At 41.3% G+C, this 17,417-nt stretch overlaps 1 protein-coding gene across 1 annotated transcript in view; it reads left to right on the top strand.

The window, feature by feature from the left end:
* The window catches only part of LOC117269281 (transmembrane protein 132C), a 239,762-nt gene that overhangs the window by 130,007 nt on the left and 92,338 nt on the right, over positions 1-17,417 (top strand). The window contains exon 4 of the mRNA XM_033646202.2: positions 948-1,091. Coding sequence (XP_033502093.2) covers positions 948-1,091 — 144 coding nt within the window. The remainder of the gene's footprint in view (positions 1-947; positions 1,092-17,417) is intronic.

Below are 17,417 nucleotides of genomic sequence, written 5' to 3'. Positions count from 1 at the left end.
GAGGAGGAGGAGGAGAGCAACAGCGAGTCAGTATACTGGAAGAGGAGGAGGTCATGGTTCTTTGGCACCTGGATAGCCTCACACAGACTGTGACCAGGAGTAATGGAAGTGATAGAGGGACAGAAAGGGTGGGGCAGACGTGGCATGGAAGCTGCAGAGATTGGAGTCCTGGTAAAACCCCAGCTGTGCCACCTATTTATTGCTCAAGAGAGTCTTGATGCTTGGAAACTACAAGGTGTACGTCTAGACTTGTCATGTTAAACAACTCTTTCATACTCTCACTGTGGTTAAACACACTTTCACAGGGGTTAATTAGAACTCGCCACCCTGACTCTTGATCATTTCAAGTCGGCTAACGTGCCATCTGTTGTCCTGATGCTGCTTTTTAATCGCTGCTAATGAAATAAGTTGACATGTACCTGCCAGATTCACTTCCTTCAAGCAATATTCATCGAGCAAAGTATGGAAAGTTTGAAAGAGTTTTTTCACTTATTATTTACTTTCCAAAATGGATGAAAGCCGAAAGAGTTCCTTCTTCAACAAGATTTTGTTTTCTCATCATCTAGCAACCACCAAACGCCTCTCAAAAGTTCTTCTTCTTTTGTAGCTCCAGTCTAGTGCCTTTATATTAGTAAAGCATGTTTTTGATCAGTCTGCTACAGTACTATCTTTCATTTTTTTAATGGCTTATTTATTGTCCTTGTGTTCATGAGGAGGAGACCAATAGTGTTTGAAGCATTTCTTTTGTCCTCTCTGAGAGACAATTAAAGTGCCACCTCATTTCTTTTCTGTTTTGACATGTTTGTTTGTGTCAGAAAGAAAATAAAAAAAGGCCAGGTGTATTTCTGAAGCTCCAAAACTTAATTTGCGAGCTGTTCTTTTGACAGCTCCGGTATAATCTTATTCAGTGTTTTTCTTTTAACCTGCTCACGTCTGTGTGTTTTCAGGGTCAAGCTGAAGGATGGCGTGGCGTTCCTGGGAGCGCGAGCCAGTAACCCTGTGGTGTGGACAGTGAGTCAAGATGTCAGGAGTGAAGGTCACAGGATTGTCACCCTCCACTGTCGGAGGAAGGAGAACAGTTTTAGTCAAAGGTTCGTTTGACTCCCTCCTACTGCAGAATTAATCAATGTGTGAATGAAAAATGAAGTGAGCACCCTGCTGAACAACCAGAAAGCAGCAGCGCACTTGTTCATTTCTCGGACAGCTGTCAGTAGAGAGTGATTGCAAAGAGTGAGGATGAGAGAGGACATGACTCAGCATCTGAAGCATTCATTCCTTGGCACTGCTATGCACACACGTCCTCAGCTAGTCTCAAGTGTAGTCAATAAAATGTATTGTTCAAGGAACACAGTGTTACCTCTCACTTGCACTTCAAGGAGAAGTCAGGAAAAAGTCTCAAAAATCCCATAAAGGACCAAGTCCAACAATGGATAGCGTATTACTGTGTGCCCTAGAGACTGCCATTGTTTCCAAAAACAATTAAAAACACTGGATTGAGTCACATCGTGTCACTGGGTGACATGTCCCTTCACTAGAATGACCATGGGAACTGTAGTTTATTTCAAATTAAATCCACATTCACTTTCCTGAGGCTGGGAATATTCAGTAAGGCACAAAATGTGTGTCTGAGAATACTGCTTAAAACTGTAGCAATTATTTAGCCTTTTATAAAAGTGGTAGTATATATTTCTGGACAACTTTAAAGTGGTTATAATCAATATTATTATGATAACAATCGATCAAATGACAATGTAAAAGGGGTTGCTCATATTGAGGAGTCTACAGAGAATACTCACCCGAATCTGCAGCTCCCAGAGGCTTTAGTGAGCTCTAAATGAGATTCGGCTCATTGTTCAGCTAACTGGCCCACCACTTTACAGTTTTGGTTCACTCTCACAGTGCTAATAGTGTCATTTGCGGACACGGCAGAAGCTTGTTTCCAGGTAAAAGCTCTAAAGAGCCCCCATACACAACCTGCTCAATGTCAAACAGCAGACAAATCAAGCTGTCCTCACTTCAACTCGTCAAGTACTGACACTTGGACAGCGGCCCTCACAGCACTAACTGACGCACCAAGGCACTTTTCAGCAATTGTATATGACGCAGCAGGCTGCACCATTATTTGACGCTCTGAGCAGCTACTGTATTATAAAGAGCAAAAAAGTCCAAGTAGAGCATGCAGTTGTGTTGGTTGATTGGTCAAACGAACAAAGGATTTTCACCCATTAGACCCCTGTTTGTGACTTACTTTCACAGTGTAGAATAGAGCTTGACATATGTCAAATGCACATACATTGAGTGCAATTACATTATGCAAGTTTGATGCACTTATTTTGACCCAAATCATGATCTTTTTTCCAAGCCTAAAAACAAATTAAACCTACTTTCAAAGTTTATTTTGAAATAAGACTGGATGCATTTAACAAGTGGAAACTGTATGTGTCCCGTGGACAAGGAAATTATTTTGTTTGTTCGTTTGTTGGTTTGTTTGTTTGTTTGTTTGTTTTTTGGAAAGACACAATGCAGAGACAGATCAGAAAATGTCATGCAGTCCCTAAACATCCAAAAGTGATGCTAGAGGGGTACAGAGAGTGTCATAGTTTGACGTGTAGGGCCTCAAAGACAACTCCTCTATATTTGATGAGTTAGGAGTAAGACAGTGTTGCACAGACACCACAGTTGGAGACTAGCTGGTGAACACACCGGAGCATTTAACAGCTAAAAAGCCAGGTGTTTTTCTCAGTAGTTGGTGATGACCAAAGACAGAGCTAAAGGAGAGTGAATATTGGACTTGCAGTCGTCAGCTTTACACAAGCACGACACAAAATGAATTACAATGTGGATCCAAACTGCTGGTATTAACTACTTAGATTTCCTGCCTTCTACGTAACCATTATTTCACTTTATTTTAGTCCACCAATGAAAATCAACCTGCAGCACAGACTTCAAAATAAGCTGATAAGAAAAATATGATTCTGGGTCTCTGTTGCATTTAAAAGACTGCTGTTTAATAGCTGATACTCATAAGTCTGTTGACAGTCCTTGAACATACCATCATGGTTCTGAAAAGAGCCCTTATTCGTAACTCCAAACAAGTTGTTTCCACTGAGATATTATTGGCTTTATAGTGTGACTTTGCCGTTGTAAACATTACAATTACTGCTCTAAAATATAATTTTGTTGTATTTCAAATACATGTAAATTCTAACCCTGTTCTTAAAATATATTTTTCAAAAAACAATCATTTAACAATGACAAACAACCAATACAAGCATCAATAAAGAATCAGATATCGATAAGGAGTATCAATAAGATATTGCCAATGATGGTCTTGAAAAGGACTAAAATTGCTCTGGACCCTGTCTTGACTTGGCTGCAACTACCTCTGGCCTTGGTCTTGCCTTGGACACGATTATGTTATCACTTTGTTACAACCCCAGGACCCACATGTGGTCATTTGAGTGGGTCCTACAAAAGTTGAGTGGGCTCTCGATAAAATTGTAGTGTTAAACTCAAATTTGATGTTAAATGGCTATAATTATGGTTATATTCATGTATGTTGAAAATGTATCTAAAAATTAAACAGATATTTCCAAATATAAAAACTTGATTATCCAAACCATAAACTCTATATGCATCTTTATATCCAATATATGTACAAAACACTACATAAATGTCACATCTTGAGTTGATTATAGAAAGAACTACAATCATCTACCCAGTATCAAGTAGCCTAAACCAAATGTGTTATATGACTGTATATAATTCCATTAAAATATAATTTCTACAGATAATCCATACAAGATATAAGATACTGTATGAATTAAATGGTTCAACATTTTTCAAAACATGCTCATTCTCTTTCTTTCTCAGAATAATCTTTATGTTTTCCTTTCACTTAATGATACTATGAACAAAATAGGATCTTACGTGAGATACACTGGATACATTGGTGTAAAACATCACCAGGTCATTATCGACATAAGTGAATACAATATTGATCACTGGCACAATCACATTATCATGATACAGCATTGTCAGAGGGAAAAGCACAGTGCATCCACCTGTACAGCAAAGTATTATCAGTGTCACAGCAGACACTAAGACGTAACATTACAGAAATGTCTGTAGTAATACCCTACATATTCATGTATTTGGGTGTATTTTATAAACCTAAAAATGTAGGGTTATTGTCCATCAGCAATCCCTGGGGACCTCCATGCCAACCCGCTAAAACTGCCAAGAAAAACAGCCACGCACCAAGCTTCAGAGAGCCAGTGATGACAACAGGTGGGTCGTCAGGCAGGTATCAGATCTGTGCAGAGCACCAAACCAAAAATACTAACACATCACCAACAGTTTGATAATAAAATCTAAAACACGTTTAAATCTCAGTGGTTTTGTGACATGGGAAATGCTTTCAAAATAGCTCAAGTCACGTCACGAAAATAAGAGTGTGTCCCTAGTACACAGCAGAGGTGAGCTTCTTGCGTCCTTTCAGATTGTACTGCGTCAGGGACACAGGATGCATACCTAGCAACATCGCTGTGTGGGTGATCGCTGCTTACATCAATGTGTTTCCATTAATGAATAATAACTATTTGTGTGTGCACGTATGTGTGTGTGTGTCATTGTACAGTATTTGACATTCAACTCAACAGCGAAACGATTTTAGGCAAAGACAAAGTAGCCGAACACAGGAAGTAACACACCTTGGCCGGGCTGTTATTTCCTCCCGGGTGCCAAGGTGACGACAGTGATGAATGACGAGTCATCTATCATCTACGTGTATCTCTTTCACAGACCCGCCGAGGAGCAGAGACATTGAATTATACAGGACTGCTCAAATGAAGGTCATACATGTTGAAGCCGGTATTATGCTCTGCAATTCTGTGCTCAACAAAAGACTACCTTGAAGTATTGAAGTGATAACGTGACACCTGCTGTGACCCTGTGCTTTTAGAGTTCCTTAGCTTAAATGTGAAATGGAATAACTGTAGCACATGAGTGACTAAAAAGGACTGTTTATAGTTTTTTGCAAGATATGAAAATTATCAAAACACTTGTTTAATTTAGAAAATCTCTTTGAGGAGGTTAAACGGTTGCAGAGATTTTACTTAAATATTAAAAACACACTGATTTTACATGTAACAATGAAAGTGCTCCCTTTGCAGTGTAAGTTTTGTCTCCTGACCAGAGGTAGGAGCCTTATGAAGCAAACTCTGAAATTATTCTTTGCTTTCTGTGGTCTCCCTACATCTGACTGGACTAACACAGCTTGATGGTCTTTTATTGGTCTTTGCTTTTGATTTCCAAACTGGAACAAAATGAGCTGTCTGGACTCGTACATTGTCCACGGTTTTTGAATTACATTTAGGAAAGAAATAGGCTTCACATTTGCAGAATCCTGCTTCATTTAGGAGCCCAAAACAAGGTTTAGGCATTGAGGTGCCCTGTCATATCATCTATTATAGCTCTCTGATTGGTCAAGCTTTCACCCTGAGGGCTTTGTCAATTCTTTGTAGATGTTTTCCAGACCATAAAAGAGGAGGGGGGATCTCATAAGATTTAGGTGGGCTTGGAGGCTACAACGAAGCAAGATTTGTTGAATTAAGTCTGAAGGCCTTGAGAGTAATTTCCTAAATTAATTTAATCTTTCGGCTCTCTGCAAGGGTTTCCTTTTTGACGTACTTTCTCTAACTCACCAGTAATAGGTCCATACTCATTTTATTACCGCTGTCCTGTGGGTAGGAGATATCCCATCTGTCAGGTTAAGTGCAGAAAGATCTTCATTAGCCAGAATATGAATAGGGGTAATGGAAATATGTGGAGATGGAAGCCAAGGAGTTTAAAAAGACAAGTGCCCTAAAACATTAAATTTCTCCTTATGTCAATTGAAGCTCACTTTGCCGACCATTAAAACAGCATCACTGCCAGAACCTGAGAGATAAACACCAAGAGCAGCATGCGTCTCCCCTGGCTCGCTGCGGAAAGTGCGACATTACAGCCAATAGTGTGACCGCCAGGTGACAGACTGGGGCTTGATGACTAAACTCGCGGCAGCCAGTTAGGAGAGGTGAGAATTGACTGTGGACATGCAGATGAAGAGAGACGGCTGTATCTCAGTTTAATGAATCATGTGTAATGTACAGTAATGCAATGTAATGCATCATGTCGGGGAGGTTAAAAAATTCCTGTCTCAGAGGTGTGCACGATGTGTATATCTGCTCCAGAACAGTAGTCCAGCTATTAAAGCAGCTGTATGTTCACTGCTCTGATCTACTATGCTCTGCAGAACCTGAGACAGCTGAGAGTTGAGGTGTGAAGAGAAATAAATGACAGGAGTGTTAGCACAGAAGAGGAAAAGAGGTGAAACCCAAGTCTAGGAAGACATAAAGCATGTGAAATGATAAAGTTCAATTAAGGGTCCCTTGTACAGTATGTGGACCATTAATACATGCTGACAATTAAAGCTATAACCAAGCAGCATATCCTCATACAATGGTTAGGTACTTAACGTAAGGTTACGTACTTAGCTTAGAGTTACATAAATTAGGTTTAGGAAAAAAAACATTTGTAAAGTTACGTAGGTTAGGTTTAGGCATGTAACATTATGTAGGTTTGGTTTAGGGGAAGAAACATGGTTGGGTGTTACAATGTTATGTAAGTTAGGTTTAGACAAGTAAAGTCATGTAGGTTAGGTTTAGGCAAGTAAACTTACATGGGCTAGGTTTAGGACAAGAAACATGGTTGGGCGTTATAAAGTCCATCCACCTGTTGCACAAAACGCACACAGCAGTGTTTCCCCTAGGATGGAGTTGTAGCAGCGGAGGTGAAGAACACGCATGAAAAAAAAATTTGACACGCGTGAAACTTTTTTGTATGCTTGCAAAGCACAGCCTGCTGGGATGTTTCTATGTATCTACTGGCACCAGAAGGGCTCTTAAGGACTAAGTACATACAGTACATGTGTGCACAGTAATGAGCAGGTGAAATGTCTGTCTAGCTTACATATGAGGTGTCTCAAGATTTAGGAACATACAATTGTATTGAATATAATAAAAGTAAAAAGTCACATGACATGCTGCTGTTTTGTGCTATGACCTATTTAAGTGTTGGAAGTTGTTATTTACGTGACAACGCCTGAAGGCAACACAAGCTCAGCATGAGTGCCGTGCTGCGCTGCTGTGCTGTGCGAGCAGCTGTTTGTCTGTGCAGCAGTCTGTCGATGGTTATTTAGGCTACACACTGTCCATAACAATAACTTTGTCATCTGACAAACTGCACCGGGCTCGGGGTCAGGTTTGGTCAGGAAAATGCGGCCCGAGCCGCTCTAGCGTGCTCACCTGTGTGTGTGGCGGAACTCCGCCGTGCGTGATACAGAGAGCAAAGGAGAATTGTTAACGCGTGACCATGTAGAGACAGAAATGACACGACATAACACCATAAATAGTATATTGTTATGTTATTATATGAAGCGTCCGTCGTGCAAAATAATATCAATGGGGGCTGTGGGCAGGACATTGTTACATAGCTGTGCCTGTGACTTCAGGCAGAGAGGCCGCTGCATCAGAGCCGAAGGAGCACGTTTTAAAATACATTTATTTTATCAATTAGTTATTAACTTTTACTATTTTTAGCAACTTGCCCGATCGGGCAAGTGAGTTGTTAGTTTACATGCCCGACTTTGAGTTTTATTTGCCCCGGGCAATCGGGCATTGTTATTGTTGAGCCCTGTGGTAGGGTGTTGTAAAGTCATGTAGGTTAGGTTTAGGAAAATAAAGTTATGTAGGTTAGGGTTAGGGTTAGGCATGTAAGGATAGGTAGGTTTTTAAAGAGGAAGAAAGATGGTTTAGCGTTGTAAGAAATATAGTGTTGTGTGGATGTTGTGAGGTTACGTAGGTTAGATTTCGGCGAGCAAAGTAACGTATGTTAGGTTTAGGAAAATAAACACTGAAGACGTACCTTGAAATAACTCAAAGTTCACTTGGTTTCACTCAGTCCTGAACACTGGTCTTCTGGGGGAAAGTCCTATGTTTTGTGACCCATCCACCACCTACCTATCTTCTAACACAAATTTTTGACCTTTTTACAACTTCCTTACTCCCATTAGTGCCACTGTTGTCAACTTGGCAACTTTTTCATAAAAGAGCCATAGCTCTCATACCAAATGTTCAAATATTCAAATATTTTGTTGAGAATTTCTTCTTTTTTTTTTTAAAGATTATTTTTTGGGCTTTTTGCCTTTAATGAACAGGACAGAGTGAAATGAGATGAGAGAGAGAGAGTGGGGGTTGACATGCAGCAAAGGGTTACAAGCCGGAGTCGAACCTGCAACCGCTGCAGCGAGGCATTGCCTCTATACATGGGGCGCCGGCACTATCCACTACGCTACCGACGCCCCTTTGTTGAGAATTTCTGTACTGAATCTAATTCAGCAAAGTTATAATGATTTTATTAACGTGCAATAACGTAATAATATGCAAATGAGCCTGTGATGTTGCATCATCAAGTGACTTTTAGCAACTTTTCGGGTAGTGCTAGCTACTTTCATTGGCAGAGTTGGCAACAATGATCAGCGTGCAATAGTAGCCTTCCTAATTACATGGGTTATATACAAATTACTGGCTCATGATTATATGTTATGTTCAAAGGTATGCAGATAACAGTGCATGAGAACAGCCTGAACCAAGTGCAAACAGCAGCGTGTGATATCATTTTCTTATTCTCATACATTTTTGTTGCTTTAGCTAAAAGAAAATAACAGAAACTGCAGCAGACAGACCAGCAGATTGCTATTTTTGATGTTACTGGAGCCTCCAAATGCTCCAATTAGACTGATATAGCAAGCCAACATAAAATAACAACAGAAAAAGAAAATATTGTTGTGTTTATATATGTGTATGTTCATTGTGCGAATCATTTTCTCTCCATCTCGAGCAGCTGCAGCTCTATTTCTGGGCAGCAGCTCCTCGATGCAAACCACAGAAACCACACTCAATATTTTGACAAATTGATTTAGCTACAGTATGTATGGAAGCCTGCATGAGAATGGATTACATATTTCGCCGTTTTGGATTTCAATACCATGCTGTAAATGAATTGTCTATATACTGGTTAAGAACAGAGTGTAAATTTACACTCATCATAAGGCCTTAAAGATGTTGTGGATTTCATCAGCATCACGCTCCACTGTGCCCAAAGAAGCACTTAAGAAACCAATCCAGCAGGTTTTTTATTTAAAATGCTGATCTGTGTCACAGACTGCTGTGGTCAGCATTTTGTATTCGAGGGCATCTGTATGCAGACAGCAAGGATTGCAGAGTGAGTAGTGTGTGAGATAAGGAAATCCTACAGTGAGCCGGACCTGATCCTAACTGAACTGAAATGTCCATCAACACAGCTGCCAGTACAGTGACATGTTTTTTTTTTCTACATATATACTGAACAAAAATATAAACGCAACACTTTTGTTTTTGCTCCCATTTTTCATGAGCTGAACTCAAAGATCTAAAACATTTTCTATACACACAAAAGACCATTTCCTCACAAATATTGTTCACAAATCTGTCTAAATGTGTGTTAGTGAGCACTTCTCCTTTGCCGAGATAATCCATCCCACCTCACAGGTGTCGCATATCAAGATGCTGATTAGACTGCATGATTATTGCACAGGTGTGCCTTAGGCTGGCCACAATAAAAGGCCACTCTAAAATGTGCAGTTTTGCTTTACTGGGGGGGTCAGAAAACCAGTCAGTATCTGGTGTGACCACCATTTGCCTCATACAGTGCAACATATCTCCTTCGCATAGAGTTGATCAAGTTGTTGATTGTGGCCTGTGGAATGTTGGTCCCTCTTCAATGGCTGTGCGAAGTTGCTGGATATTGGCAGGAAGTGGAACAAGCTGTCGTATACGCCGATCCAGACCATCCCAAACATGCTAACTGGGTGACATGTCCAGTGAGTATGCTGGCCATGCAAGAACTGGGATGTTTTCAGCTTCCAGGAATTGTGTACAGATCCTTGCAACATGGGGCCGTGCATTATCATGCTGCAACATGAGGTGATGGTCGTGGATGAATGGCACAACAATGGGCCTCAGGATCTCATCACGGTATCTCTGTGCATTCAAAATGCTATCAATAAAATGCACCTGTGTTCGTTGTCCATAACATACGCCTGCCCATACCATAACCCCACCGCCAACATGGGCCACTCGATCCACAACGTTGACATCAGCAAACCGCTCACCCACACGGCACCACACACGTTGTCTGCCATCTGCCCTGAACAGTGAAAACTGGGAATCATCCGTGAAGAGAGCACCTCTCCAAGGTGCCAGACGCCATCGAATGTGAGCATTTGCCCACTCAAGTCGGTTACAACGACGAACTGCAGTCAGGTCAAGACCCCGATGAGGACGACGAGCATGCAGATGAGCTTCCCTGAGACGGTTTGTAACAGTTTGTGCAGAAATTCTTTGCTTATGCAAACCGATTGTTGCAGCAGCTGTCCGGGTGGCTGGTCTCAGACGATCTTGGAGGTGAACATGCTGGATGTGGAGATCCTGGGCTGGTGTGGTTACACGTGGTCTGTGGTTGTGAGGCCGGTTGGATGTACTGCCAAATTGTCTGAAACGCCTTTGGAGATGGCTTATGGTAGAGAAATGAACATTAATTTCACGGGCAACAGCTCTGGTGGACATTCCTGCAGTCAGCATGCCAATTGTACGCTCCCTCAAAACTTGCAACATCTGTGGCATTGTGCTGTGTGATAAAACTGATGGTGGTCACACCAGATACTGACTGGTTTCCTGACCCCCCCAATAAAGGAAAACTGCACATTTTAGAGTGGCCTTTTATTGTGGCCAGCCTAAGGCACACCTGTGTAATAATCATGCTGTCTAATCAGCATCTTATATGCCACACCTGTGAGGTGGGATGGATTATCTCGGCAAAGGAGAAGTGCTCACTAACACAGATTTAGACAGATTTGTGAACAATATTTGTGGGGAAATGGTCTTTTGTGTATATAGAAAATGTTTTAGATCTTTGAGTTCAGCTCATGAAAAATGGGAGCAAAAACAAAAGTGTTGCGTTTATATTTTTGTTCAGTGTACATACTTTTCTATAAACAGATAAAAAGAACAAAATGAATCAAGTGCATCTGAATGACTCCAATGGCAGCATGCTTTTTACACCAACCTGTCATGACTCATTACAGCCTCTCTCAAAATATAAGTTCTCTTGTGAACAATAAACCAAATGTAAATTCCCATTCTTCTGCCCCTCTTACCACAGGCAGAGCAGGAAGTGGCCACAAATAGGCCACTATGACTGCGCAATTCTCCAGCCTGTAATAAAGCTGACGGATGCAAGAACAAAGTGACCCAATGGTCATTGGACAATACTGCTTGCTCTCTTATGAAGATGTATTAGGACACTTAAATGCTAAGAGTTGTCCTTCACCAGCCAGACTTTTTTTCTGTGTCCTCACTTGTACCAAGGAATGAGGCTGCTTCTCCCTAAACGTCAAGCTTATTCATATTCTTTTTGCTGCAAGTACTATTTAACTCAAAGTCCCCGTCAGCTGTTGGGATAATTAAGCACGGGAATGCACACACACTCGGGAATCATGCACACATTACCTTTGCATTGATGTGAGTGAAGTGGGTGGGTCCTCCATGTAAATGGGGTCGACAGTGATGTTCCTATAGGAGAGTCACACATTGCGAAATCAAAAAGAGAGTCATCAGCCATGCATGTCAGGTATGCACACTGCCTCTGGCTCCTTTATTTCTTTTTAATGAAAGCTAACGCAATTTGGAGTTCCTGTTTGATTGAAGTGAAGAGTTGAGGAAAAAAAGGAAACAAATGAAGGTTTTGTTACAGCGGTAGCAGTGCTGTGGCCCAATACTCAGCGTGTCAATCAGTAGCTTGTCCAAGCTGCGAGGGGAGTTCGATTTGTAATTGCAGGAGGTGAGGCGTGGTATCTAACAACTAATTAAAATAAACCGAATCTAATGGCCGACATTTCTCAATCTGCCCACTCCCTCAAATTGACACAGAGAGACGTGCCTGACTTCAAGAGCAGTAAAGCGTTTGATAAACAAAAGCCCTTTTCCAGACATGGAGGCTGAAATCTTTAGGGCTTTGGCTCTGTTTAAACATGACAGGGCCATTACAGAGCTGCAATGCTCGCGCAATATTTGGCATCTGGTACACAGAAAGGAGCAGTTGTTCAGCAATGAGTTTAAAAATGATACGAGTGAAGACAAGTGTTCTCTGTTCTCTCACAGGCTGCATCAGTGATGGGTTTTAAAACTAATTTTTTATATGAAGTAGGTTCATTTTCATAACTGATTAATCTGCTGATTATTCTTATTCATTCATTTAAATGAGTGAGCACTTTGCCTATAGCGTGTCAGATAATCAATACCCAAAGGCCTCATCATACTGTATATGACAAAGAGCTCACATCTGAGGAGCTGAAACTGGGATGTTTGGCATTTTTGCTGGAAAAAAAAAATGCTGACACAACTGATCAATCATCGAAATTAAAGCCGATTAATTTTCTGTCAAGCATGGATTAAGTGACTAAACGTTTCAGCTCTAATATGATGACTTAATCAATGACCTTTGTGAGTGCAAGGGACACTTACCCAGGCTTCTCCCCGGTGGATTCCCTACTTTTCTCATCAGTTTCATAATTTATAAGATAGGCAGCAGATTTCTATATTCTATATCATTAAAGCAGCCAAGCGTTATAAAAAATGACAAGGCTATATGGGTTACAACTCACATTTATATCCTCACATGCTGAGTTTGCTGGATAATCATACTGCTGCAACCCAGTCTCACTCCTAATTTGTCAAATACCAATGCGTTGTCAGTGCCCCTCGAAGTCTGATACCAAAACACTAAGGTGCCCTTTAGCTGCGGTACGAGACGCACCGGGCAACTGCCACAGTTCAGTGAGAAAGTCCACATCGGGTAAGCAGCAGGGCAGGTGGATGGGTCAAACAAACTTTCAACTGGGAGGCCATTGTTCATGTCTCATGTGAAACCAAAAGTCAACCAGGTTATTTTAATAACAATATAGAGTGCTAGTATGTCTAGTATATGCTAATGTTGTATGTCATGGTACGTTACATTAGAAGCAAACACATAGTGGGGCAGCGTAGCTCACAAAATCAAGACAATTGTTCAGTTTGTAATAAAAGCACCAAATCTTTTACATATATGACTTAATATAGAAGGCATCTGGATTTCAGAGCACTGGCATTTTGATGACCATGGTGGCAAAATCAAATATGGCCACCACCTAAAAACCGTTTCGGCAAAAACTTCTGAACCAGATGAGCTACAAATGCAAGCTTTTTTTGAGCATGCTCTCTAATTTGCGTATTACCAATATGGCTGCTATCCCAAAAAATTGAATTTACACACATATTCTCACCCAGATTCAGAGTTGTAGGAGTTAGCTTTTTCCATGTTGTTTTCCATGTCTATAGTGGTATTGTGTGCCCACTTTATCCACACTCAAGTTCGTATGAAGTTTAAATACTGGGTAATACTCCTCTAACCACAAGCATGCATTCACACACTGAGAAATGCATAAATGTAGGCAGCCAATCAGGATGTGCCTATCCGAATACGTGCAGACCCATAGTATATAAGGAGTCAGATTCCTGCGTCCGACATTCTACACCCTCTTCAGCAAGTGGCGCAGGTAGAGGGCTCTGCCTGTGCTAATAGAACTAGGGTTACATTATCGCAACGTCACTCCTGCTTACACTGGCTCCGCCCTCTATTGGGCTCCTCGGTTACAGTGGGTGGATCCCGATGAATGTCACAATATAACATTGAACCCAGCCACACTGAACCTGACACACAAACACACCACACTAACTCTAACCCTAATACTTTATGCCAAACCATGATGTTTTTTTTTTTCTAAAGCTAACCACGTAGTTTGTTTCTTAAACAAAAAGAAGTGGAAACTGTATAGTGTCTGTGAAAACAGAAATTTATTTTGAAAAAACACAGTGCATTTAACAAGCACACATTGGCACGTCATTTCGGACTGTCCAAAACTGATGCAGGAGGGGTACCTAGAGCGTCAGAGCTTGACCTGTCTTGACACTGACCAAGAGTGAGAGTGAGAATGTGGGAATATGTTGACTGTAAGCAGTTGGCATTGATGGAAGTTTACAATTTAGCAAGGCAGACTGATGGCCTGACGACAAAATACAATAAACATCAATAAAAACACAATTCTATTGACTGATCTGACATGAGACTAATCTCTTCAGCACCTTACATTTGGTCACTCACTGTAGTTCATGGTTTAACAAAATGATTTTATTTTCTTTATGTAAAAAAATTATTGCAGCAGGAAGAAGAGGACACAGTTTAATATCTCTTTGTGTGTTTAACCTTGTGCTACTGGAGGATTTCTGTTAATGGGACGGCATTCAACTCAAACTTGTACTGTATTGTGAGTGTAACTTGAAGTGGACTATCTGCTATCGCCTTTGTTACTTTTACAGAAAAGGTCAGGTGATTATTCAGGGATGTGTAAAACTACCAGCACGTTTAGGCTGAAGGAGGCAGTATACTGTTAAGTATTTATTACTCAAATGTGTTTTTCTTACTGTAAATATTTACTGAGTTCCTTCTGTGTGCGTGTACTTACTAACACAAACACACACACACAAACAAGTGAACAAATGGAACCCTCCAGCATCTTTTCACCTTCAAAGTCTACAGGATCATGAAACATGCCACCACATTCAATTTGTCTGCTGTTGCTAGAGAGGACTCCCGCTGTGTGCGAGTGGGAGTAAGGCTTACTCTAAAAGACTGACAAGACAGCCTTACAACACCTACACAATGATGCAAGCCTGTAAACCAAAGTTCTTAGGGCTGCTATCTAAAAACAACACCAAAGTCTTACATCTGAGTGACAACACCAGGATAAATGGCATTATATTTAAGCCAACAATATATGCTTTACAGTGTGTGTTTCATCATGTTTCCGCTTATTGCAGCTGCAGTGGCAGGAATTATATGGTTAGGGTTTAAAGAGACGCAAATCTTGCGAGGAAGTTGCGTGAAAAGTCTGAGTTGTGCTGAGCCTTTGATGAGGAAAGTCTGCTCGGTGTACGAGCCCCCTTGTGAAAATAGGTTAAAGATTCAAATTGTTCTCCAACAGTTGGTGAAATCATGTTTTAAGCATCAGTGAAATCGAGGCTTGTCATTCTGCGTTTGCCCCAGCCATCTGCTGAGGGAGGTGACATGAGCCTCTGAGGGTCTTTCTGCAAAACAGAGGAAGCAAGCAGCAATGACGGGAATGGAAACCCCAAGCTTGTTTTAGAGTGAAGTGATTAGCATACTCTGCAGTGTGCCAGGGAAAGAAGAAAGCAACAATTCCCATATAAATAGTCCATAAAGATTCTCGTTAGATAAGATTGCCTCTGCTAAGCATTGTTATATCTCCATGCAAGCTTTCCTTCCAGTACACCATATACCCTTTTTCATTGTTATGCAAAATTACCTGCTGAGATGTACAGATAGCTCTTTAGGGGAGCAGTAAGTCAACAAGATCAGTTATGGATGGATGGATTGCCATGGATTTTATACAGACATTCATGTTCCCCATGTTCCCAATAACTACCGCAACTACTGTAGGCTGACAGATTTTATTTCAAGTGTAATAACTCAAGAACGGTTGGAGGGATTACCGTGACAGACATCCATGGTACCCAGAAGAATAACTTGAGTGATCCTCTGACTTTTCCTCTAGTGTTACATTTTCTTCTATGAATTACTTGCAAAGCTATTGACAGTTTATGGTAGTGAAATGAACATTAAGTTAACAGGCAACAGCTCTGTTGAGATTCCTGCAGTCAGCATGCCAATGGCACACCCCCTCAAACCTTGACATCTGCGCATTGAGCTGTGGGATCAAACTGCACATTTTATACCCCTTTTCCACAGTCATGGCCTGGCTTGGCTTGCCTTGGTTTGGCTTGGTTTGGGCCATCAGCCCAGCACAGCAGGGATTTGCATTCCCATTACAACAGGGCTACCTTCTTGAAGGTGTGTCTTAAACTGATGATTGCTTGTCTTGAGTGATGACGTTTAAAGGAGAGTGCTGATCCACGGCTAAAGTCCCTTGTTATTTTTGCTGCATGTGTTTTTCCACAGCAGGGCAGGTAAAAGAAGTTTACCTGTTGGAGGTGAGCTGTTTGCAGAGGTGCAGTAAGAGCCTGTTGTCTGCAACACTTCATCAACATCTCACCTATCTTCCTATAGATTCTTCCCAATAAAAGTCCACTGTTATTTTGTTATGCATAAACTTCTATTGTGAAGCAGCAAAATAAGGAAATGTTGAGTTTTTGAGCAGCAACTTCACAGAACCAATATGGCAGACACTGAACATCAAACAGTAAATTAAAGCAGATATCTAAAGTAAAAACAGGACACAGGAGAAAAAACTAAACTCCAAACCACAGAAGCTATAAGTACTTAGAGCTGAACACAGAGACTTTTAAAAATGCCTTTCTGTCTGGTCTGGTCTGGAGTTGAGTAGAGTCTCGGGAACAGGGGTCTTGGAGGTTAGCTGCAGTCAGCAAGACGTCACCACTACCCGCTTGAGGTTGGGCGGCCCAGCGTTTGCCCCTAGGTCCATCTCAGGTGCGGCTCGGCATTTCATGGTGCATCTAAACTGACAATGGAAACACAAATCGGCAATGCACGGCTTTACTCTGTGCGGCCAAGAGTAACAATGGAAAAAGGTTATTAGAGTGACCTTTGATGGTGACCACTCCAAGGCACACCTGTGTAGTAATGACGCTGTTTAATCAGCATCCTGATATGGTAAATGAACTGCACTTGTATTGCGCCTATCTAGTCTTCTGACCACTCGAATCGCTGTTACACTACATGTCACATTCACCTATTTACACACACACCGTGCCACCTGCTACTCAGTAACCATTTACACACTCTCACACACCAATGGGACAGCCATTGGGAGCAAATGAGGGTTCAGTATCTTGCCCTGACTGAAGACTGAAGGAGCCGGGGATTGAACTGCCAATCCTCTGATTAGTGGACGACCCACTCTATCTCTGAGCCACAGCCCCTCAAAGGCCACACCTGTCAGGTGGATGGAACATCTTGGAGAAGGAGGACTGCTCACAACATGGATTTGAACAAATCTGAAACCAAAGTTCAAGATAAATATGTCGGTTGAGTGGATGAAAAAAACCTCGATGTTTACCCGTGAAAAACAGGAGTAAAAACAAAAGAGTTCAAATTTTTATTCAGTATAGTTACGTTAGCATTAAGCCTACATCACTGCTAGCATGGTTGTACACCCTTAAGCTGTGTCCCAAATCCATACCACA

This window comes from Epinephelus lanceolatus, chromosome 19 (assembly GCF_041903045.1).
Source record: "Epinephelus lanceolatus isolate andai-2023 chromosome 19, ASM4190304v1, whole genome shotgun sequence".
Classification (NCBI taxonomy): domain Eukaryota; kingdom Metazoa; phylum Chordata; class Actinopteri; order Perciformes; family Serranidae; genus Epinephelus; species Epinephelus lanceolatus.
This window is presented reverse-complemented; position numbering and strand designations above follow the sequence as displayed.